Source organism: Centruroides sculpturatus, unplaced genomic scaffold (assembly GCF_000671375.1).
Source record: "Centruroides sculpturatus isolate CEXI.00-Female unplaced genomic scaffold, Cexi_2.0 scaffold274, whole genome shotgun sequence".
In the NCBI taxonomy this organism is placed as follows: Eukaryota; Metazoa; Arthropoda; class Arachnida; order Scorpiones; family Buthidae; genus Centruroides; species Centruroides sculpturatus.
The window spans coordinates 516,300-543,442 of NW_019384458.1; the positions used below are offsets into that span (position 1 = coordinate 516,300).

At 32.2% G+C, this 27,143-nt stretch overlaps 1 protein-coding gene across 2 annotated transcripts in view; it reads left to right on the plus strand.

Annotated features, from left to right (window-relative positions):
* Positions 1-26,510, plus strand: part of LOC111620738 (DNA-directed DNA/RNA polymerase mu-like) — a 42,123-nt gene extending 15,613 nt beyond the window's left edge. The window contains exons 5-9 of one of the 2 annotated variants that reach the window (XM_023362732.1): positions 3,443-3,569; positions 17,966-18,098; positions 19,403-19,534; positions 19,614-19,656; positions 24,805-24,961. In XM_023362732.1, the coding sequence (XP_023218500.1) occupies positions 3,443-3,569; positions 17,966-18,098; positions 19,403-19,534; positions 19,614-19,656; positions 24,805-24,819 (450 nt within the window). In that variant the 3' untranslated portion in view covers positions 24,820-24,961. Of the gene's footprint in view, positions 1-3,442; positions 3,570-17,965; positions 18,099-19,402; positions 19,657-24,804; positions 25,020-25,086 lie in introns of those variants that run through there. The other variant, XM_023362731.1, reaches the window with a different exon arrangement.
* Positions 26,511-27,143: the final 633 nt, after the last annotated feature.

Genomic DNA, 27,143 nt, shown 5'->3' on the forward strand with positions numbered 1-27,143 from the left:
GTCTTATGAAATAAAAAGTAAGTTTTTGCTTATAAAAATTCAAATATAATAGAACTTGAAATATTAAAGTGAAAATTAATGTTTTGAATGATCATCTTTAACAGCCAGTAGTGCTTCTATATTACAAAGAATACCCTTTATACATTTTTTTATTTTTTTCATAAATGGGGCTATGCAGCCACATTTTACCAAGAACCTCTATCATTTACCTTTTTGTACTTTACCGTTTTTTTACATTTACATGTTGCCATATTTTTTATATGGCAACATATAAATATAAAAAAAATAATTTATAAAAATTAATAAAAATTATTTTAAAAAAGTTATTTAAAATGTTTGGGATATAATAGAAAATAAGAATAACATGAAAAATACGAATTCCTTAAAAATATTACGAAAAACAGAAAAGAAAAAAGTATGATTTTAGTCAATGGGTCTAATAATCTGGCAAGATAATGTAAAACCAAATTAACTGAAATAATAATAATACTCATAATTATCTATAGTAGTAATATATATATATAAGTTAGTGTTTGAGAGTTTCGAAGTCACGGTATTTGGTTTGGTGATAATATTATTTGCAAAATTATACATTTAATAAATCACAGATATTGAAAGGTTTTGTATTTAGTATTTATGAAAAAGATCCATTCACAAGTATTCTTTGGCGATTTACATGGATGGTGCTGTTTATGAGGATGCTTAAAGGTTTTAACAGTACTGTATCTTATTTTAGTGTTCTTTTCTATTCTTAATAATGAAAAATAATCTTTAATTTCTCCAAGAGCATTAAAAATATAAAATAGTTATATGCCTTTTCTGTAAAAGAGCTTCATTTCGTATATTAAATTACAACTTTCCATGTAAAAAATAATGTTATCGGCAAACTGTTAAGGTTTCTTCATAAAGATATAGAATTTTGGTAATAGTAATAGCAGAAACAATGCTTTATTTATTACCGTTTAATATTTTATATCGTTTTAAAATATGTCAGTGGAATAATTATACATTTTCTGGAAAACATTTGTTTAAAATACGTTTTTAGTTTTGATATCATATTTTTAAAATTAAGAAATTTTCAATGTATGAAATTTAACTTTTTAACATTTAATAAGCGAGAAAGAAATTACAATGAATTAATCATTAATTAATCATATTACTATTTTTTATGAGGATTGTGGCATCTATTCCTGTTCCTCGAAAGATTTCCTAAAAATTCTTGAAAGTTAAGGTGCAAAATTAATAATAATATATTCAAAATAATAAGATGGTTGACATATTTACTAGATAAATAGACATAACATTATTTAAATTTTTCCTTGAAATTAATTGACTTCTTAATTTCAAAATATTAATATGAAAATGTGTTACTTGTTTATTTCGGTATTCTAAGTGAAATTAAATGTGGTTAATTGATTAGAAAGTATTTCAGAAGTAGTTTTGAAGATTTAATAAAAATTGTGCATAATATTTAATAAAATGGCGAGAATATTTCTCAATTTATTTAATCATCTTTTATTTATTTTTTAATATACACAAATTGACATAAATGAAGGCAAATTATTTATATTAACTTTTAATTTTTTATGTCAGCATGTTGATTTACGGAAAGCTTTCTATGATTAACTTCATCTTTACATAATAAAAATTCTCTCTCGATAATTAAAAAATAAATTAATAACTTACATTTTTAATATTTGCTTGTATTGTAATAAATACATTTTTTTAAGAGTTACAAAAAAACAACCTTGTCATTTTGCATTGTCTTTTTATTGATTTTCCATTATGCTGATATTGCTTTTTTTATGTTTAAACAAGCTTGTCACTTCTATGACTTATTTGCATGCTTAAACAAAGTCATGTAATTAAAAAGATTCTGCAGTGTTTGCAATAAATCTATTTTCAAAATTCAGTTTTATTGTAGAAAGTCGTGTCATGGTGTAGGAAGTGTTTAGATTATTATTGTGCTGTACTTACCACGCACAGGCGGATAAAATCTATATTTCCTAGGGCTAAACATTTCAAAAACTGCGTGTTCCTTTATAGATCCGGTAGTATCGTGTATTGTCAGGTTTGTCGTGCGATATGTTTTTATCTTGCTACAGTAGGGACCGGGTTCGATTTTCGTGAGAATTGAAAGCGACTTTTATACTACCGTCCAATTGGCTTTCTCTTTCTTTCACTCAATCTGAACGAAAATAGTCTTACCGCAACATCATCCTGTATATTTTTATTTTTCCGGCTTTGTTATATATAAAAGAGGGTAAGTATGGCGATTTGTCATAAAATGATCTCCCAGATTTTTATATTTTGGACTCTGGACCTTGAAACGTCGATAAATGCAAAAAAAATCGGTTTTTTTATGTGTGGATTTTAGTTTGTGTGGGGGGCACAATTTTGTTTACTCTCTTCGAAGCTTTTATAACTCGTGTGTGTTTTGTCGAAAATTTCTGAAATTTTGCAGTGAAGTTTGATGATGTTACGTTTTGATGGTTAAATCACCACCAAAACTTAACAACATCAAACTTCACTGCAAAAGTTTGAAGGGTGAGAGAGATATAGGGGGGTATCGTGTGTCATATCTCGAGTGGGTCCGACTTAAATAACGATTTTCCTCGTTATTAGCATTTACAATTTTCTATAAAATCCATGCCTACGCTCAAAATTAAGCTTTTGTCATTTTATAATAATTAAAATTAAAAAAAATTAAATAATGTAAAATCTGTTATGATATTATGTTAAAAAGTTTTTTAATAGAATATCATAATAGATGGCTTCACATGTAGTTTTAAATATTGCCGGGAAAATTAAGCAACTTATTGTGGGATTTTTTTAATACTTAAAAAATGAAAGCGCATTGAAGAAGTTCAAAAATATTTTTCAGTTTTTTTAAGATAAATAATATGTCGAAGCTAGTTGTAAACGCAGTCAGTATCAAGGATGACAAAATGGACTGTCAGCTAATTCAGAATTTTATTGTCACTCCGAGTGTGCTTACTCATGTATTGCGCTCTTCTAAAAATTCTCATATATCCAAACTGATTCTACAATTACTAAAATTAATGTTTTATTTTTGCATAAATAAGAGCTTATCAACAAGGAACTATTAAATGACTTACATCAAATTTATCTATCCTTGCGCGTAAAAACTGGGTATTAAATTTTGCAGGAATTATCAATGCATTATCATTTTAAAAACTTCTGAATATATGAAACTTAATAAAGATAATTAACTGCATTCATTCAAATTTTTTTACACATAAAATACGGATTATGTAACCGTCAATTAATGTTTGCGATAAATTCATTATTGAATTCATTGATAAAAAAACAAAAAAAAAACTCTCAGATAATATAAATAATTTATATTCTGAAAGCCAATANTTCTTATTTTTATCATTTTGAAATTTGTGATTTTAAAAATTTTGTTTTAATATTTCAGTTTTTTAATAGTATTTATGGAATAGGTCCAGCCACGGCAAACCAGTGGTTCGCTTCGGGTTTAAGAACAATCGAAGATGTAAGGAAAACTTTAAGTTTGAAATCAACCAACAAAAGACTTAATTATGGTTAAGTATTTATTTTTAATATGATTTACGCATATTTATAAAATTTTTTATGAAATGTTTATATTGCCATAGAAGGAACAGGAATAAATACAGCAGTTGCCACATTACATTTAGTTTAAAGAATATTAATTTTGATATTTTTGTACTGAGTATGTCACATAAAATTGACCCCACTTGGTAGAAATGATACAAATTAATTTAGGTGAAGGACACTGATTAGAAACTGTTTCTGTACATTCCTGTACATCATCCATTCTTGTTGATATCCAGAGGGTGTACAGGTCAACATGGTGAAAAGATCAAACTTTTATACTACCCTCAGGGCTGCCGTAAGCGGGCGTGCAAGGCGTGCACCGCACGCGGGCGGCACATCCAGGGGGCGGCAAAGAGCCTTTCTGGCAAGCTCAGCATAGGTAATCATAGTTAAACAGGGGGCGGCATAATCGGTATTGCACACGGGCGTTCAAACAGCTAGCAGCGCCCCTGACTACCCTCCACTACTTTTTTCCAAACTTTCCCATCAACAAACAAATTTTTAGCCTGGATTAAAGTTAAATTCCTTTTCTCTAAAGTCTATCAATCTACCTTCGTTTAGGTTGTCCCTTTGGTTTTTTCTCTTTCATTTTGGCTTCAAATACCCATTTGGCCAGTCAGTCTTCTACTGTTTCTTTTCAAATGGCCAAACCACCTTGGATTAGTCTTGTTTACTCTTGACCAAATATTTGTTATCCTAAGGTTTTCCTTATGGCTTCATTTTTAATATGATTTTGCCACTGTATCCACCTATTAACACCACTAATAATTTTTCTAAAAACTCATTTCTGCTGCTGCTAATTTTTAGTCAATTTCCTTACTTCTCACCCAACTCTTTGAACCATATGTGAAGACAGGTTTAAAAACTGTAGACACAGCTAATTTTGTCTTATGACTTATTTCTTTCTTGTTCCAGATATTTGATCAGTTGGCTTCCTGCCTGACCTGCCTTGTTTAATCTATTGCCGATTTCCAATATGACTTTCCATCTTTGCTAAAGATTGTTCCAAAGTATGAGAACTTATTGACATGTTCTAAGCATTTGTTACCAAGTTTAACTGATAGTCTTTTCCTCTCTACTAATAGGCATAACCTTAAGTTTTCTTGTAGCTGATTGACTTACCAAAATTCCTGCAACTTTCCTCTAAATTATTTAAAGATTGCCGGAGGTCCTCGGGTTTATTGCTTAGTAGGACAATTTCCCAAACTAAAGTTTGCCAATAGTTTTGAATTCTTGTATAAAATTATCCATGAAATTTATGAATAATAAAGAGGACAATGTACATCCCTGCCTCACCCTAGTTTTTCTTGGAACCAATCACCTATTTGTCCTTCCATCCTTACAGCTGATTTGCAGTTCCTATACAGCTTTAGATTCCCCCGAGTAGAGTATCCTTAATGCACATTTCTTAAGAACTTCAAAAAGTAATCATCTAGGTACTCTATGAAATGCCTTCTCCAGATCAACAAACCCCAAGTATAATTCCTTGTTATATTCCCATGCTTTCTCTGTCAATTGCCTTACATGATGCCAAGATCAAATATTTACGCTATTGGTCTAAAGCCTGTCTGTTCTTCTCCTAGATTACTATCAACTATTCGTCTGACTGTTTTTCTAAAATGCTGGCATAAATTTTAGCTCATACACTGAGGAGTGAGATTCCTCTATAATTACAACATTCTGTTTTACTTCCTTTTTTATGAATTGGTACAATTAAACCTCTTCCCCAATCCTATGGAACAGACCAACATCTTTGAATAATATGATGTAACCACTGTACTACTGTTATTCTCCCATACTTTAGCATCTCTGGTCCGATATTATCTACACCGGCAGCCTTATCCACTTAAAAACAGATAGGATCCGACGCTTCCAAAATTTCGGTACTTTTCTCTTGTTCGGCTAAATCTGTCACTCCTTCTTTCAATAGCTGTTGAAAGTGTTTATTCCATACCTATAGAATATCTTTTTCTTTTGTTATAATTTCATCTTTATAATTCTTTATTCCTCTAGCTACAGTATTCCCACCAGTTCTGAGATTCTTTACTAATCACTGGAACATTTGCCCCCTCTTTATACTTGCTTTCTATTTGTTCCAAAATATTTTTCCAGCATCTTTGTTTAGCCATATTTACACAGTTTAGGTGTCTTACATTTAGCTTTATATTCTAACAGATTTGCTTGTGGTCTTATTTGCTATATATCTTTTATAAGTTGCCTTCTTCTCTTGTACCGCTTGTCTAACCTCTTTGATCCACCATGGAGTTCTAACCTTCCTACCTTTGCAAACGACTTCCCAACATACTATTTTTGTTGATTCTACAGTTTCCTCGAATTTTTCCCACTCCTCCTCTAAATCCATTTTGGTAATACACATGTTATTAGCTGAGGTATTAACCATATTTAATAGCATTTGGAAGATCTTATAATTTTTCTATTTTTATCTGTCAAAGCACCTTTTTACATTTCTCCTCCTAATATTGATAACAGTTTTTAATTTTCTTGGTACAAGATGATGATCACTATCATTTTCAAAACCTCTAAAGACTCTTGTGTCTTCAAATAAATGGATAATGTCTTTCTCTACAATAATATAGTCAGTTATGCTTTTCAGATTTCTAGTGTGTTCTCTCCATGTGAATTTGTGACTCTCTGTGTTGGAATATTGTATTAATAAGCACTAGTGAGTGACGAGCACAGAACTCAAACAGTCTTTGGTAAGAAAAAATCTAACAATGCCAAAACTTATCTAAAATGCTGCCATAGATGTAGTTGTCATTTCCCACTCTACTATTAAGATCTCCAGCTAGAACTATTTTTTCATTAGTATTTGTCTCTACTTCTGGGTCAGCAGTAGAGACAAATACTGATGAAAAAATAGTTCTAGCTGGAGATCTTAATACATTACTTAAACGTATTAATGTAAATTTAAATACATTATTTGGTACATTATGTAAATATTAAAAATAAAGAAAATGCTGAAAGTGGTGTCACCATCACTGTCAGCTTTTGTGTACACATATATAATCATGTTCAGACTGACTTTACATAAAATACTTATGTTGATAGCTTCAATACTTTCCTTCAGTTTGCATATACAGTGGTACCTCAGGATATGAAATTAATCCATTCCGAAACTGAGATCGTATCATGAAAATGTCATATGGTGAATCATTTTTCCCCATACAATTACATGTAAAATCAAATAATTCGTTTTAACATGAAAAACACAGTCAAATTAAAGCTAAGTGGTACATTAAAAAAAATAACTATAGTAAGGAAAACACTGAAAAATGCATTTTGTAGTTGTAAATGTATAAATAACCATAATAGAATAATAATTGATAAAAAAATGCGTACCTTTGAGGATAGACCAATGGTTCCCAATTAGTGTTCCAAAATGGAAATTGTGTGAAGGGGTACGCGCAGCAATCTAAAATCGGTCGATTTAAAATTTAAATGCATGAGATGAAGCAATCAAAAGAATAATGGGTGGACCATCAAAAATTTGGCAATTTACAACACGATGTCGAATGCACAAATTTGTTTATTTATAACTAAAAATATTCTCAAAATTTCATAAAAAAAATGCATTTGTGACAATACCTAAATGAAATTCTTACGCAAGAAACAAAAATTGTACAATTATCATTACTATCATGTCAACGAAGCGGCAATAAAATATTTACTACCATTTTGCACAACATACCTCTGTGAGAGCAGATTTTTGGCCCTGTCAAACATGAAAACTAAACATCTTTGACTTCAACTCAAAGATGACTTGAGATTGAAGCTGATCAAAAAAGCAACCAGATTTTACAAAGTTGTACAAGAAAATCGTGCACATTTGTCGCATTAAATAACCTTATGTTATTTTCATTATTATTAGAATTGTATTTTAAAGGTAATAAATGTAAAAAAAACTTATTTTATTTATCACTAGCTGTCTACCCACAGCTTTGCCTGCATTATATCGAATTTTCTCGTGGGAGTAAGATATTTTCTTGCAGTAAAATGTAGTTCATGTCCATCTCCAACATGTAAGCTAGCTCTGTACCAAATTTTATTAAAACCTGTTCAATGGTTTAGACATGAAAAGGTAACAGACAGGCAGAATTACCTTCAAATTTATATTAGTATGGATTAATATGAATTTCTGCTATAAGGGGTATGCGAGTTTGAACTCTTTCTTGAAGTGGTACACAGGAAAAACTAATTGGGAACCACTGGGATAGATGATGGTGGAGGTGTAAACTGGTTGCAGAAGAGGAGAAGGGAAATGATACTAAAACTTAACTTACATAACATAATGTAACAATAACTTAAAAATAACTTAGAAAAGATAAAAAAAATTACTGTTGTTTTATATAAATTTTTAAAAAATTTTTATTCACTGCTTTTTGCTTTCTTTCCTTCATTTCTACCAGCACTTTCACTGGATAGAGGTCGCTTGGTAAAATATCTATCCAAAGAGGTTTGGCTTTGCCTACTTTTTAAAATGTTTCTAAAATTACTTAGGCAAATTTCATTACTGTGAGCAGCAATACAGCTAGTGTAAACCTTTTTGGGATGTTTCTTTTCAATAAAATCAATCACTTTCTGATAATACATCAAGATTTCCTTTATTGAGCGAGATCCTTCCACGACAAAGCAAACACGCAGACTGAGACCAGTGAACAGAAGTGAAAAAAAAAAAAATGGCGCTGCAAACTAATGTAACGTTGTATGGTGAGTTTTTGTTCGTATCATGGAGCAAAAATATGTTTGAATTTCATGTCGTATCCTGAAAATTTCTTATGCTGGGTCACTCATATCCTGAGGTACCACTGTAGTTCTGGGATTGATCGGGTGCATTTTTCCTTTAATTATCCACTTTAAAATATACATCACTAATGTTTCATCATCCTAGTCAGGCCAATTTTAAGTGAGACTTCCTGTATAATAAAATTTCTTTTTTAAAAACAGTTTTCATAAAATAAACTAGATTAATCATTGTAACTAAGACTGCCTGTCACTAATATATATTAGTGATGATATATTTGAATGAAAAATAATTGATTCAAATATCAAAATTGTTTAAATGATTTGTTTTTTTTTTTTTTTTTTTGCCATGTTTTTAACCTTAACCCAAACAGTTAAGAAAATATTTGATCATTGTAACATGCTGATTTTTCTGAATATATCTTATAAAATGTCTGCAGTCCCTATCATTTAACAGCTTTTTTCTGCCACAACTTTGTTGCCATGAAGCTGTAGAGCTGTGAATTTGATACTGCTGAAGTATAATTTGGACTGTAGATTTACTCTGCTACAGTTCTCAAGCAGCCTCTGTGTAATTTTTTCCCAGTATTTTTATAGAGTTCACGGACAGACCTAGAAGTACCAGTCATTTCTCCAGTTTTGTTACTTCCTTTGGCATAAAACAGACTTTTGTCATCTTTAGCCACTTTCAGCTTTCATGACTTGCCTTTATTTATATAATTCTGAAATTTTCCAGTTTGTTATTACAGTACAAAATAATTTGCATGCCACTGAACAGACTATTTTGCATATTCATTATGATAATCATTATTCAAAACTTTGCATATTATCAGCTTACATATTTCATTAATTTGAATACAGCTGCTTTTTTTTTCTAACGAAAGTTTGTAGTTGCCCTGAAATCCTGAATTTTATCAGGTATAAATTATTTTTTTTTTTTTTGTTTTTTGTACAGGGTATCCCTAAAGTCTGAACACAGGAAATCTCATTAACTGTAATTTTGTTGAAAGAAGAAAGAATTGAACTGGTACTTCTCAGTGGACATAAAGGATGGTCATATTGTTTATGTTCATAGTGGTCATGTGGAATGAGGAGACCACTCCACGTGACTACGTGCATGACCTGGTCTCCTCATTCACCTGATCTTACCTCTTTGACTTCTTTTTCTGAAAATTATAGAAATTATCTTGAAGACATTAATATTCAGATTAAATAAAATGTTGTTAATAAATTTTTCATTTCTTGAGAATATGTATTTTTGCCTGTGTGTTTAGGGACACTGTATTTCCATCAAAAAATAAGTTTCACACATATAATAAACATCTTAACGCCCAATGAGTGTATATAGACACATTCAATAATCTCCTGAATGATTGAGCTAGAATTTGGCTAATTAAATAATTAATATAAAGCAATTTGTCACTAGAGGAAGACATTATTAATTTAATCAAGAGATGGTCTCCTAATGTCTCCGTCTAGTGACAAATTGCTTTATATTAATCATTTAATTAGCCAAATTCTAGCGCGATCATTCAGGCAATCATTGGTTGTGTCTGTACAAATTTAAAATGTGTAAACTTATAACTCTTTGTTACATTACCTTATTTTGATTAATATGTGCATAAAGTTTACTATTTAAGTTTTAATTAAGAGATATCTAACAAAGTTATTAATCTCTTGGTTATTTGGTGAGCTGTTTTGGCAGTGGCATACCGTGGGTGTCGGCCGCCCGGGGCGGAGGAAAATTTCGGCCCCCCCTTATTTAGGTACAGAGCCGTAACTAAGCAGGTGCAACAGGTGCACCCGCACAGGGCCCACTTGGAAGGGGGGCTCAAACTGATGTTCACAAGAAATTATATTTTTAAATTTTAAATTTTTCCGCCTTTCTACAGCGCGGTTTGGCGATTACATTTCGCCTTACTTAGACCCTAGATGTCTGTTCACCAGTGTTCCCAACTGTGGCGACTTTTAGAGGGATGTAGTGAGGTAGCAGAGACCTCGGACAAATCAGCCAAAAGTAGCGACTTTTGAGATTTTTTTATTTATTTTTTGGGAAATTTAAATTTATGTTTATAGTTTTCAAATTTACAGATTTTTCTCTACTTTATAGAGCTTTCTGGCAACTACTAATATTATTACGATATACAAAACTGTATTTCTAGATTTTTCTATAGTGTGCAGAGCTAGAAATCTGTAAAGGTAACATTTTGTAACAAAAATAAATCTGTCCGAGGAATTTTTTAAAATTACAGTACTAAATTGAAAATGGTAACTCCCGAATAAAATTTTAGTCTCGAGGTTGTAAAAGGCCTGTAGAAATTCTGACATCATTTTTTGCTTTATAGTGGTACGCATATGTGGTGTATTACACATACCTGAATGATGGATTAAGCGGTAAGCGAACTATGCGGGCGCGTAGAGCCCCGAAGGGGCTCCGCAGTCTTTAAAATGCTACTGAAAAAAGGGATTGCTAAAACGCAGAAGATAAAAATAGTCCAGAAAAACGCTTCGATATATATAGATACATGGAAGTAATAAGTGATATAGCTTTATGGCCAACAATATTAACGGATGCTATTATTGATCATATTCTGAAAACAAACCAAAAAGTATTTCTTAAGGGGATTTCTTAATAAAGGGATTTCTTAATAAACGAAAAAAAAAAGTTAAGATAATGGAAATAGATAAAACACCAAGTGAAGGAAGTAACTTGACACCCGAAAAATTATTTAAAATACAAATTTACAGTGTTCTTGACACACTATTGTGTCAAATAGATTGGCGTTATAAAAAAATGAAAATTATCTGTGATGATTTCTGCTTTCTCTGTGGCTCGTCTTTACAATACACGAGTGTTGCTGATTTAAAAGAATCGGCTGCATATCTCGCTATTAAATATAGCAAAGATTTAAAAAAGTAACTTCACAAGTGAAATTGAAAGTTTTAATTTTGAAGTAACGACTCTTATACAAAATATAGAAACTTCATCTGCGCTTAATATTCTACAGGCTCTTCGTGATTTCGGTTTAATTGAGTCTTACCCAAATATCAATGTCGCTCTTCGAATATTTCTAACTCTTCCCGTTTCTATTGCTTTGTGCGAGAAAAGTTTCAGCAAGTTAAACTTAATAAAAAATTATTTAATATCACTATCGGGCAACAACGATTATCCAATATTTCTATTATTTCAATAAAATACAATATCGTTAAAAATATTAATTATGATGTTGTAATTAATGAATTTGCTGAAATGAAAGCCAGAAAATTCAATTCAAAATAAATCTTATTAAAAATCTATTATAATGTATTTGTTTTATTATTTTCCCAAAACCAAATAAATTAAGGGGCCTAAATGCAAATTCTTGCACAGGGCACAGGAATGGCTAGTTACGGCTCTGTTTAGGTATTTCAATTTAAAAGAGCAAAATTCAGTTTTGTCACAGAACAAGCAATGAAAAATTCGGTGGTAGTGCAGCGGCCTGTTTAAAATAGTTCTATTGGATATTAGTGGTGTATATGAACGCGAATGAATCGTACAAGCAAAAAGAAAAGGTCAACAGGTTTCGCAGGATTTCCTTGGATAAAAAAATTACTAGTTCACCCGGACGGAAAGCCGATTCCCGGACTGTCCGGACGATAGCACTACCGTAGGCGCGATGCAAGTATAGATTAGGATACTATGATACGCTTCTTGTCTAGTCTTCTCAATGGTTAGTGAGCGCTAAGATTGGCTTTACTTTACTTCTAGACTTATTACACCACTACAGGACATCAAATTAGATTTAGAAAAACACTATTTTATTTTCAGAATGCATTTCGGACATAGAGTCCCTCATCAGCTATTTGCTACAAAAATTATTAGGAGGTTAACAATTTTATAAAAAGGCCGTGATTGACATAAATGAACAAAAATGTGGACTTACATTTGACATGTGGGTTCGACGCGTTGAACATTAATTAAAAGATTAAGCATACGATATACAAGATTTCTCGTTAAAAACGGTAATGTTGGTGCAATAACGTAATAATAAACAGAGGTACTGGTAAAACAGTAAAGTTATAAAAATATACATTGTTAACAAAATGATAAGTAAATTCACAGTAACACGAACAGAGTAAGAAGACGATTCGAAGTACATTCCAGGGTGACTGTCACCCTCACCCCTATCCGTTTTCACACCTCTCCCCTCCCCCCACGCCTCCTCTGGTCAAATATGCGTACCACGATTCATGTAATTTTTGGCCAGAGTTATTATTCATGATTTTCTCTTTGTTTTTAATTATTTCTAAGTGTTCGTACCATCTTCTTTTATAAGTATTTGGTTCCTTTCTAAGTATTTTGACAGTATCCTTTACAATCTGACAGCCTTCATTATTACAGTGGGCGGCTACAGCCGAGCTATCATTGTTGTGTGCTATGGCAGAGATATGTTCATTGAAACGGACCTTTAATTCCCTACTAGTTTCACCAATGTAAGATTTGGGTGTGGTACAGTCGCACTCAAATTTGTAAACAACGTTTTTTTGGTCCCATATGTTAGCTTTCCTGTTAGGTACGTTTATTTCCTTATGTAAGCTGTTGCGATGTTCGGGTACCAGAATAATATTATACTTAACTAATTTACTTTTGATTCTTTCAAAAATATTCGTAACGTAAGGAATTTATAAGCAGTACTGTCAATTGGTTGTTTGTGTGCATTAACATATTTTTTATTAAGCCAGTTACTAATCATGCGCTTGCTATAACCGTTCAATAAGTATGTTTTTATGATGTCTTCGATTTCATTGGATATATCGGTATCATATGTGGTACGTTGCATAATTTTATCCAAGTACATGTAGAAAGTATTCTTTTTTATATAAGTTGGTACTTCAGATGTAAAGTGTATGACGCTGTCAATAGTACAAGGTTTTTTATATTTTTTAAAGGTTGTTTTGTCTTTGTGTCTCGTGACGAGAATGTCTAAGAATGGTAACTGACAGTTGCATTCAGGTTCTAAGTCAAATTTAATGTCATTATCTATTTTATTTACGTGTTCCAGAATTTTATCCGCCTGTATGATGTTGTCATCATATATGAGAAAACAGTCGTCGACGTAACGGTACAGTTCTATTATACCCTTGATATTGACAACGTCATGATCGATATTGCACATACTTAATTCAGCAAGGATTGGTCCTATTATTGAGCCCATGGGGATACCATCGCATTGTCTAAAGAATCTTTTTTGGCTGACAAAATAATTATTTTCCAACACAAGAGTTACCATATCTATGATCCATTGCTGACAGTTTTGGGTTTTTAATGTAGCTAATATTCTGTTGCGTTTAATGGACGGATACATGCTGCGTACGTCCAAGGAGGCAATCCTGTAGGTGGGCTCGAACTTTAAAGTTTTGAGTTTTTGTATAAAGTAGTCAGTGCACTGTATGCTATAAGGGGATTTAACGAGGGTGTTTAGTTTTTCTTTTAAAATAAGTTCTAAATTATAAAAGATATATCCTTTTATATCTACCAGAGGTCTATAGGAGACTGGAACTTTATGGGTTTTAACCCTGTAAGAGAACTTGGGTGTTCTGTTTTCAGTATTGAGAATAAAATGTTTTTCTGTTTGGCTAATAAGATTTTGTTTCTCAAGGTTAACAATTGCCTTTTTTAATTTTTTGTTAAGAAGGTTAGTTGGATCATTATGCAGTTCAATGTACGTATTTTGATTCAACAGTTGCTTGTAGATGTCTGCGTCTACAATGGGCTCAATAATAGGACCAATCCTTGCTGAATTAAGTATGTGCAATATTGATCATGACGTTGTCAATATCAAGGGTATAATAGAACTGTACCGTTACGTCGACGACTGTTTTCTCATATATGATGACAACATCATACAGGCGAATAAAATTCTGGAACACGTAAATAAAATAGATAATGACATTAAATTTGACTTAGAACCTGAATGCAACTGTCAGTTACCATTCTTAGACATTCTCGTCACGAGACACAAAGACAAAACAACCTTTAAAAAATATAAAAAACCTTGTACTATTGACAGCGTCATACACTTTACATCTGAAGTACCAACTTATATAAAAAAGAATACTTTCTACATGTACTTGGATAAAATTATGCAACGTACCACATATGATACCGATATATCCAATGAAATCGAAGACATCATAAAAACATACTTATTGAACGGTTATAGCAAGCGCATGATTAGTAACTGGCTTAATAAAAAATATGTTAATGCACACAAACAACCAATTGACAACACTGCTTATAAATTCCTTAAAATTCCTTACGTTACGAATATTTTTGAAAGAATCAAAAGTAAATTAGTTAAGTATAATATTATTCTGGTACCCGAACATCGCAACAGCTTACATAAGGAAATAAACGTACCTAACAGGAAAGCTAACATATGGGACCAAAAAAACGTTGTTTACAAATTTGAGTGCGACTGTACCACACCCAAATCTTACATTGGTGAAACTAGTAGGGAATTAAAGGTCCGTTTCAATGAACATATCTCTGCCATAGCACACAACAATGATAGCTCGGCTGTAGCCGCCCACTGTAATAATGAAGGCTGTCAGATTGTAAAGGATACTGTCAAAATACTTAGAAAGGAACCAAATACTTATAAAAGAAGATGGTACGAACACTTAGAAATAATTAAAAACAAAGAGAAAATCATGAATAATAACTCTGGCCAAAAATTACATGAATCGTGGTACGCATATTTGACCAGAGGAGGCGTGGGGGGAGGGGAGAGGTGTGAAAACGGATAGGGGTGAGGGTGACAGTCACCCTGGAATGTACTTCGAATCGTCTTCTTACTCTGTTCGTGTTACTGTGAATTTACTTATCATTTTGTTAACAATGTATATTTTTATAACTTTACTGTTTTACCAGTACCTCTGTTTATTATTACGTTATTGCACCAACATTACCGTTTTTAACGAGAAATCTTGTATATCGTATGCTTAATCTTTTAATTAATGTTCAACGCGTCGAACCCACATGTCAAATGTAAGTCCACATTTTTGTTCATTTATGTCAATCACGGCCTTTTTATAAAATTGTTAACCTCCTATTAATTTTTGTAGCAAATAGCTGATGAGGGACTCTATGTCCGAAATGCATTCTGAAAATAAAATAGTGTTTTTCTAAATCTAATTTGATGTCCTGTGGTGGTGTAATAAGTCTAGAAGTAAAGTAAAGCCAATCTTAGCGCTCACTAACCATAGATTAGGATGTTTCAAATTTTTACAAGATATTATTATTGTTTATTGTGAAATTTTGCCGCCCCCTAAAAAGTGCCGCCCGGGCGGGCCGCCCCTGCCGCCCCCACTACGGTACGCCACTGTGTTTTGGAACTCTCTAGGCAGGATGCTGGGAGATCAAATGAAAAACGTGAAAAAAGTAGTTGTTTGACACTGAGCTAGTGTCTAGTGACTTTTCTGTTAGATTTTCAAGTGAAGTATTTGTTTATTGTCTTTAAGTGTTATGATATACACTTTAGATATCACAAGTTATGTAGCATAGACAGAATAGCTGTTCATATACTATGTTTACAGTGATTGTTGTCCTGTTGCTCACCCATCAAGGTGAGCAATAGGACATTCCATACACATTACAAGATGTTGGGTTTCAGTCTGACCATATTTGTGTGACAAATGTTTGCTGTTACTGATCCCAGATTGCTGCACAAGTCCTCATAAATTCTTGTGTTATCTGTCCACACAATGTTGGCATATATTGTGTGTTGTTATTTTTGGCTGACCTTGAATTTAAACACACTTTGACAACCATGACGCCCATCCTCTTAAATTGCAACTGGTTATTCAATGACAATAAGCAAAATTTGTGCTCACTCTTGTCATCTCCCTGAAAAATGCCCAAAGTTGAACTCATTTTGCCACCTCCACATTACTGCACTGACCAACCCGTTAGGTTGATCTTGATGCATTTGTCTTATGTCAAAATCGTCCAGAAACAGAAAAACCTGAAGACAAATGCATCAAGAATCAGTTCATGACTTATGGGATGCACTATAGAACAAAGAATTTTGATAGTTTTTACCAAAATTTATGATGATGCATGAAATCCTCACTAATTCAAACTCAGATAGTTCAAATTCCCATTAGTTTGTAACTATATTATTTGTCCTGGCCGAGGATGTAGAGATTTACACATTATAGAATTTGGTAAGTTCGAAATATGGCTACTTTGAAATTCAAAATGAAAATTCTGTCCAAACTATGTTGTGTATATGTAAACTCATTCATTTAGACCAAAGTGCACTGCACTGTACTGTAAGAGGAGAATAAACCAAGAACAACGCTAATCAGGTGAATGTGGTTTTACTTTTGCAGTAACACATTTTAGTGTCACCTTACCCATGGACTACCCTTTTCTCTCTTATCTCTTAAAATACGACTGGGTTTTGGGATTGCAAGATCAAGTTACAAGTAGCAGATTGAAATATTCATAGGGCTCTAGGCTACTAGATTTGGGTGACTTAGTACTTTTCTGGCTACATTGAGGAATTCCAATTTACTTTTTATATAACCTATCTGGCAATCTGCGAGGTTCTCACTGAACACTTGCTTTTTATCTGCAGTTTAATAATTATAAATAAATAATGAAAATAGCATTCTGTATACATATCATTTATTAAGCAAACAAAATATGGCTGTCAGTTATGTGGAATTTGGCATGTTGTACAGAAATATGTAAATCTCAGATAATTCTGTCATGATTATTTTGTCCCTCAAATTTCAAACTAATGAGGATTTCCTGTAATTTGTGGGGGAAGAAACATTCCTGAATCATCTGTACCTACAAGAATATAGCAAATTTTTAATAGGTGATGATGTACAGGGTCTATGTGTAATGAAAAAAAAAATAGTTGTTATAAACAAAAAGTTAACTGAGACATTCAGATGTACTTAGAAATTAGTCTCAAGAAGTCTTCAAGACTGGATTATCTTGTGAATCTGTTCATATAACTGTTAGAGTCAAATTTCAGACTTACAATAATGATATATTTATTTATTTAGAATTTCAAATATTACCCCTAAATTCTGTATTAAATAAAAATGTAAATCTTGAACACTCTTCTCTTGACACATGGCAGGGTAATAATAAGCACAACTGACTCACAGCAACACCAGAATCCTCACTTTATTTCTTCTGAGCAAACTTTTCCTTTGATCACCTAGTAAATACAAACTTGGTAATTATTAATTAATAAATTTAAGATTAGAATTATATTAATAATTCTAACATATGCATATTGCCAGATTATAAATCATCATCATTTACTTCTATACGTCTAGTTTGGCTTATATGTAATTTTGGCAATATTGAGCAACATAAAATGTGTTTATATAAGCTTAATTTTTATCAAGTCAAAATACATAAAATTATACATAAACTGAATCTTGCCAATGATTTTTATTTATTTAAATAAAAATAATCATCATTCCTTCATTAACTTAATGCATGAATAAAGTTGAATATTCTTACTTCTTTTTTAATATTTTCTTAAGTCATTATGAACATATAATTCTTATCGTATGGCATAAATTATTTTAGGGTTGGCATTTCATGAAGATCTGTCTGAACCAGTTTTAAAATCTAAAGCTCTTGAAATATTAAAAATGGTTGAGAATGAAGCAAAAGGGGTTGAAGAAAATGCATCTGTATGTCTAATTGGTGGATTTCGCAGGTAAATATCTTATTGTAATAGTGTTTTGTCTACAAGTTTCTTATATTTTATGATGTGATATGCATCAGAAATTGTGTGCGAAGTTTTTATTTATTGTCATGGAAATACTTTTGAGGCTCTCAAGTTGCTTGCAAGAGCTGTATTCTGAGACGAGTCTCTCGTACAAAGTTATGTGAGCCACCATTGCCTGTCACAAATTTTGCTCTAATATACACAAGCTTTTACATTAAAATAAATTGCAAACTTAACATAATAGTCACATTGAAAAACTATAACATTTTCAAATATTTATTTGCTTCAAATATAGTCAGGTTACAATCATAATTCCTGTCAAACTGATTTGTGTGTATCAAATACAGATTTGTCAAGATTTAATAACAGATTATGTGAAAAACAAATCAAGAAGAATTATTGCAATATCAAAAGAATACTCAAAGATCAAAGTTTGGGTCATGCCACTAACAAAAATAGTCAAAACTATATTACTGTTAATAATGGTGGATTGTTTTTGTATTACGGTGTAACCCATGTGGCAATAGCTTCGACTGAAGGTAATAGTGGGCCCAGATTTTTCTTAGATACAGAAACTGCAAGTTTGCAAATTGTTGTCACCAAATCTTCATATAAATATTGAAGAAATTTCTTAATAAGGATACAGTATGTAGAACATTTACTGATTATATTTTATTGGAAAATTAAACTTATTTTATGATTGCATTGAGTTATCATCATTTACAAATATTAATTTGAAAAATAAGTTTTTTAAACATTATCCAGTTGACAAAAAAACTCATTATATAGATATGTTCATAATTAAACTAAATTATTTCTTCATTCTTATATGTACTGCTTAGTTTTATACATAAATTATTATAAATCTAATAATACACCCAGATTTTAATTGGACTGTGGTTATACCACGTGTATAGGGTGACCACAAGTATTGTTTTTTGTGGTATCCTGTCCATTCTACCATTCTAGTAAAATTTTCAGTTTTTTTAATTATTCTGTATTCATTAAACTTCAGAATGGAGTTAGATAGGTAAAAGTTGAAATCAGATAAGGAAAGCTTAGGGAGTAGGAGGCCCTGATTAACGATATACGAACTTTCAGTTTGCACCAGGAGTCACATTATTTCAATTCAGAAATTTTTCCCCGAACAGAGTTAGACAGATAACCAGAAAAGTATGATATACAGAAGCAAGACACTACTAAAATCGAGAACACTGATATCATATTGCAGTCCAGCATTGTGATGACGCAACAATAAATAATTACTCTTTTTTTTTTCCTTTCCTTTTCAGAGGTAAAACTGAAGGCCATGATGTTGATATTTTAATCTCTCATCTAACTGAAGGAAAAGAAATCGGTTTACTTTCAACTATACTGAAAAGGTTGAAAGAGAGAAATCTTGTTTTGTACGGAGGAATCGAAAGGTTTAACACGCAAGATCCGATGCAGTTTGTATCCAACACTTCTATAGATAATTTTGAAAAATGTTTTCTGATATTTAAGGATTTTGGTGAAGAATGTCATGATACAGTTTCAGAAATTGCAGGTACATTTTATTTTAATATACCATTTTATTATTTTATAACTATTTAGTCATAATTGTTCAATACTTTGACAATTCACAGGCTGAAAATTAGTTAAAAAATTCAGTGACATATATCATATATTTATCTCAAGTATATAACAATCCTTTGTATTTACATATTAGGTAAAAGGTTTGAGTCACAACCAGAAGGAGACCCTCACATTTTCTAGACTGTTGGGCATATGAAGAACCAACTGGGGGCTTGATCTAATGTCCATTCCTCACCCCCCCATGGACAACCTGGCAGTAGATAGCCAATTAACTGGGCTATCAAAGTGAACAGGCCACCATTATAGGATTAACCAAGCATAATTGATCTCTTTATTGGTTAAAACTTTTAAACATGGTAAATCAAATCAACAAAGTCTTTGCCACGTTGGTCAGGGAAGTAGGACACACAGCACTAAATATGCTACTGGAACACAAATCAGGTTGGTATCATCAATGTTAGAAGTCTGAATGGAAAGGAAGTACAGCTAGCTGAAGAACTAGAAAAGTATAATGTACTGTACAAATAGCAGGTGTCACTGAAACTAAGAAAACCTAAATAACAAATATAAGTTGATCTACTCAGTGAATGATGCTCAATGCAAGGAGAGTGTAGCGTAGCATTTACATCTGCTATGGAAGATAATCTTATAGAATGGGAAGCACTCTAGCAGAGTCATCTGGGCAAAATTTAAAAATAGCAAACTGGATAATGAGATTCATCTGTGTCCATGGACCTACTGAAGGATCAAAGAAGGAAGATGTAGAAGTATTTCATGACATTCTGGGATCAGCAGTAGAGACAAATACTAATGAAAAATACCGTATATTTGTGCAGATAAGATGACCTTCAGATAAGACCAGATATAAATTTTCATCAAAGTTTTATAGTTTAGCATATATCTATCCTATAAGATGACCCCCAAACTATCAAACTATTCATAATTTTTTGAAAGAACTTCAAATTTTATTTTCTTGAATCTGGCAGCACTGCCTTGTGATTCACACTGATTTGGGCATTTGGGTAATGATCTTGACTATTCACAAAAACGTCACATGGGGCTATTTAAATACATTGGTGAGTGATTTGTTTTATTTTATGGTTTTAATTTATATAAATTTCAACTATCTATTTCTTTTTATCTGTCCTATAAGATGACCCCGGATTTTGGTTGTATTTATGATTCAACTATTGTCTTATCTGTGCAAATATACAGTAGTTCTAGCTGGAAATCTTAATAGTAGAATGAGAAATGACAACATCTATGGCAGCATTTTAGGTAAGTTTGGTAAGAAAAAACCTAACAATGCCAAAAGACTGCTTGAGTTCTGTGCTCGTCACTCACTAATGCTTATTAATACAATATTCCAACACAGAGTCACATGGAGAGAACACACTAGAAATCTGAAAAGCATAACTGAATATTATTGTAAAGAAGGACATTAAAGACTCTGTCTTCAAATAAATGGATAGAGGTTTTAAAAATGATAGTGATCATCATCTTGTACCAAGAAAATTAAAAACAGTTATCAATATTAGGAGGAGGAATGTGAAAAATCCGAGGAAACTGTACAATCAACAAAAATAGTATGTTGGGAAGTCGTTTGCAAAGGTGGGAAGGTTAGAACTCCATGGTGGATCAAAGAGGTTAGACAAGTGGTACAAGAGAAGAAGGCAACTTATAAAAGATATATAGCAAATAAGACCACAAGCAAATCTGTTAGAATATAAAGCTAAATGTAAGACACCTAAACTGTGTAAATATGGCTAAACAAAGATGCTGGAAAAATATTTTGGAACAAATAGAAAGCAAGTATAAAGAGGGGGCAAATGTTCCAGTGATTAGTAAAGAATCTCAGAACCGGTGGGAATACTGTAGCTAGAGAAATAAAGAATGATAAAGATGAAATTATAACAAAAGAAAAAAATATTTATAGGTATGGAATAAACACTTTGAACAGGTACCGAAAGAAGGAGTGACAGATTTAACTGAAGAACAGAAAAGTACCGAAATTTTGGAAGTGTCAGATCCTATCTGTTTTAAAGTGGATAAGGCTGCCGGTGTAGATAATATCGGACCAGAGATGCTAAAGTATGGGGGAATAACAGTAGTACAGTGGTTACATCATATTATTCAAAGATGTTGGTCTGTTCCATAGGATTGGGGAAGAGGTTTAATTGTACCAATTCATAAAAAAGGAAGTAAAACAGAATGTTGTAATTATAGAGGAATCTCACTCCTCAGTGTATGAGCTAAAATTTATGCCAGCATTTTAGAAAAACAGTCAGACGAATAGTTGATAATAACCTAGGAGAAAAACAGACAGGCTTTAGACCAATAGCGTAAATATTTGATCTTGGCATCATGTAAGGCAATTGACAGAGAAAGCATGGGAATATAACAAGGAACTATACTTGGGGTTTGTTGATCTGGAGAAGGCATTTCATAGAGTTTAAGAAATGTGCATTAAGGATACTCTACTCGGGGGAATCTAAAGCTGTATAGGAACTGCAAATCAGCTGTAAGGATGGAAGGACAAATAGGTGACTGGTTCCAAGAAAAACTAGGGTGAGGCAGGGATGTGCATTGTCCCTTTATTATTCATAAATTTCATGGATAATTTAACACAAGAATCAAAAATATTGGCAAACTTCAGTTTGGGAAATATAAAAATTGGTTTCTTTACTCCATGCAGACATTGTTGAACTAAGCAATAAACACAAGGACCTCCACCAGTCTTTAAATAATTTAGAGAAAAGTTGCAGGAATTTTAGTATGGCTATTAGTAGATAGAAAGATACTTTGACAGTTAAACTTGATAACTTATTGACTTGTTTTAGGCATACTTCAGAACAATCTTTACTGAAGATGGAAAGTTAGATTTGGAAATTGGAAATAGATTAAACAAGGTAGGTCAGGCAGGGAACCAATTGATCAAATATATCTGGAACAAGAAAGAAGTATGTCATAAGACAAAATTAGCTGTGTACTACAGCTTTTAAACATATATTCACAAGTGGTTCTGAGAGTTGGGTGAAAAATAAGGGAATTGACCAAAATTTAGAAACAGCAGAAAAAGTTTTTAGAAAATGATTATTGGTGTTAATATCAATAGATGAATACAGTGGCAAAATCATATTGAAATGAAGACGTAAGGATAAGAAATAATAGAGAGGTTGAGGCGCACGTTTTAAACGTGTAAACGTGTACGTGTGACGTTCGGCGCCGCTTTCCCGTAAGCCTAAAAGTTTGACAATGGTGTTCGGATAGTCGGTGGAATCACGCTCGACATTCCAAACACCATCGTCAAACTTTTAGGCTTACGGGAAAGCGGCGCCGAACGTCACACGTACACGTTTACACGTTTAAAACGTGCGCCTCAACCTCTCTATTCAGTTGAGAGTAAGCGAGGCTAATCCAAGGTGGTTTTGGCCATTTGGAAAGAATAGGCGAAGTCGTCTGGCTAAACAGGTATTCAAAGCTAAAATCAAAGAGAAAAAACCAAGATGAAGGTGGATTGATAGTATTAAGCAGGCTTTAGAGGAAAGGAATTTAACTTTAATCCAGGCTAAAAAGTTGTCTGTTGATGGGAGGGTTTGGAAAAAAGTGGATGGTAGTATAAAAGTTTGATTTTTTTTTCACTACATTGACTTGTACATCCTCTTGATATCAGCAGGAATGGATGTTGATGTAAATACAAACCAGGATTCCATCTTGGCCGAATACTAACTCTTAAAAAAGTCAGCTTGTTTCTTTGACACGAATGTAGACTTTAAAAAAAAAACTCTGTTGACGTCTTCATGAGATTTTGTGATATCAGTACATATTTAAATGGATGCATTCGTCACATGCATTAAGAATATGGCTGATTCAACATTTTTGCCAAACCTGTAAAAAAGAAGGACCATAATCAGTGTATCTACTCTAAACATAAAGAATCACCAAACTGCGACAATATTTGAATAATAAAATCTCTCAATGAACTTAACCTAATGTTTTTATCTTCACGACTAGGTGCATAGACAGACACAGGGCGTTTCTACATCATCTTTTATAATATAAACCTATTTATATTATAATAGGTTTGTAATAAACATTTTGTAATATAAGAAATTCATGATATGTTTTATGAATGTGTGTTATTATGTAGCCGACAGATGAGGGGCTTATGCCCGAAATACGTATTGGCCTATAGGATATTCTGAGTAAAGATGATGTAGAAATGCCCTGTGTCTGTCTATGCACCTAGTTGTGAAGATAAAAACAGATAAAAGAAGACAGTTTCAGAATACACAAGATTTTAATCTGTTACTTTTGTACTTTCATGTTATGAATCAAAACTAGTTAAACTGTTTTTTGAAAATGTCACAAAAAATTGTCTACGAGTGTTTTCTACCTTTTTTAAAAGATGCAATAATTTCTTGGGAATGGCTGGTTGTGTTTTTAAAAAGTTTCTATTCCACACTTGCCAATTGTTTTGAATTTTAGGGACTGCTTAGAAGTGAGCATTCAGATTGTAGATTACAAAATGAAGGAACTATTTTGAAAAGGTAAAATAAAGAAAATATTACAGATGTATCTTTTCCAAAATACTATTTTCAAGACAGTAATTGACTGAATATTGAAAACTGACTTAGTTTTGGAGAGAGATTTTTTGAATGCATCTTGTTAATTTCTGAGAAACAACTTAGGAGCAAGAAGTTGGAGGACAAGTCAGGAGAGACAAAAAGGGGTCTTGCATACTTGAATAGAATTACATCAGTAAAGACACTCAAGTGGAATTTAGAACAAAAGAAAACGTGAAGGTATTCGGACAGAGTTTTTTGACGCAAATAACATCCACAAAGAATTAAGGTAGAGAAATGAGGATTATTAGAAGAATGCAATGTAAATCTTGTAATTCTTGAAGTTTTACACCAGAGAAATTAAGTCACATGGTTTTTTTTTAATTAAGTGGGAAATCAACCCATCCACATGTGCACATACCTTTACTGTCATTTTTACAGTTTCTCAAGATTATAAACAGCCCTTTCAAATTTATTTAGGTTTTGAGTTTAAAATACTTAAGTTTCACAAATGCTTCTTAAAATTAATTTGTTTAAAATACTTTTTCCCTCAGATGGAAGCAATTTAGAATTTCTACTGAAAATGGCATCACAGCCAAGAAGTTGGACGGCGAGAAGAGTCGATCTGGTGATTGCGCCCCACTCCCAATTTTATTTTGCATTAGTCGGTTGGACAGGCAATAAACATTTTGAAAGAAGCCTGAAGAACTATGCCAGAAAGGAAAAGAACATGAAGCTTACCAGTAATGGATTGTATGATTTTACCAAAGTACGACATCGTTTCTTAAACAAATAATAATTTAGCGATTCCAATCTAATGCCACTTTTATTTCTAGGACAGGTTGTTGCCTGCGTCATCAGAAGAGGAAATATTTAGGCACTTGGAGCTGCCTTACTATGAACCTTATTATAGAAATGCATGAAGTAATGTACAGTACTCCGTTTTAATTTGGGCACTTATTTTTATAATGAAATTTTTGTACGTAAACAAATTCTTAAATACCATTGTTGATTATATTGGTTAAAATTTATTTTTTTACAATTAAAAATCAGTTTTGATATAATCCAATGAATTACTGTGATGTAAGGTTAACTAAATACATGTAAGAGTACAGAACTGTCATAATTTCTAATGTAAAGCTTCTGTATATCCGAACGTGCAGATGAAAAACCAGCAGATCTGTCCTGTGTGTTTGTGTTCTCAAGCCTTGTAAACTCAACATACATATCTTACAGAGAGACTAACATGCAGAATTTATATAAATTATCGTTTGAATTATTTTCCAAAAACTGTAATGTATAGCCTAACAAATTACGCTCATATTTACAAACCTAGTGAATCTCTCACAAAATTTGTAGGCTAGCATATGCTCTGAACACATTTGCATGGTGCACCAATGAAACATTACTTTAAAACTTTTATTGATAAATACAGTAGAGTCCCATAAAGCAAGCAAGCAACACCCTTGAATTTTGTCTATCAGAGGTATACGTTTTTTTCAACTTGCAGGCCAAGGTTTAAACTCTCATAAATCATGTGATAATGCAGGTTTCAATAACGAGATTTCCTATAATGCATAATGAATTCCCCGCGTTGTATGAGACTACTGTATTAAGATTTTTGTTGAATAAATACAGCAATTCAAGGAGTGTTATATATCAAGCTATAATTTTGTTTATAATAATTATAAATTAGATTAAACTGGAAGAAAATAATAATTAAAATTATTTAATTTAATACAAGATAGTGCCTCTCTCTAGGGTCAAATTTATTAGTAATTTGTAATTTATAATTATTATATCCCAATGATATATAGCAGTTGAAGGAGTGTTATTGGGATGTTTATAGATAAATACTAAGTTGGCAACCTTTAATTGCTTATATATTGTATGCATTTGTTTTATAAAATAGAAACCAAAAGAAAATTAAAGACAAGAATTAAAGAACATATATATACCATTAAAAATAATTTAATATCATTATCAGTGGCACAACATTATAATTTCAAACCCCCTTCATTATTACAAAGATGTTCTTGTGATTTTTTTGTCAGTATAAATTTAACACTATGTAGAAATTTTGAAGGTGCATGATATTGATAAAATGAATAATGTGGAACTGAGACTACATGAGGGGTGGAACGACATCATATTACAGAACTTCAGAACAAGGCAAAACAAGATGTTGGAGTGAAAGTCCCGTCGTATTAATAGTAAAGGAATTTGTATAAGGGCCTTGAATAAGTTCTCACTGTTCTTTAACAGATGACGTTTCCAGAACCACGTGTGTTTATTTTTAGATGGTGACGCATCTGTAAGGAAGTACAATAAGCGACCTTGAAATTCAGTATATGTCATTTCACCGAAGTGTAAACAACTTATTTTTTCATTGTGTTAAACATGTCTAGTTTCGTGCCAAAAAAAAGTATTTGTGGGGAATTTTAATGCACTATTTTATTTTTAAAAAATCTGCAGCTGAAGCGCACAGAATTCTTGTTGAGACTTACGGCGACCATGCTCTGTCAGAAACAACATGCAGAGATTGGTTTAGACGCTTCAAAAATAATGATTTTGATGTTGAAGATAAAGAACGATCTGGTGCACCAAAAAAGTTTGAAGACAAGGAATTAGAGGCATTACTTCATGAAGACTCATGTCAGATGCTAGCTGAACTTGCAGAAACATTAGGAGTTGATCACACAACAGTTTTGAAACGTTTAAAAGGATTAGGAATGATTCAAAATCAAGGACATTGGGTGCCGTACGAGTTGAAGCCAAGAGATTTCAAACGGCGTCTTTTCACATGTGAACAGCTGCTTCAATGGCAGAAAAGGAAAGGTTTTCTGCATCCTATCGTGACAGGTGACAAAAAATGGATACACTACGATAACCC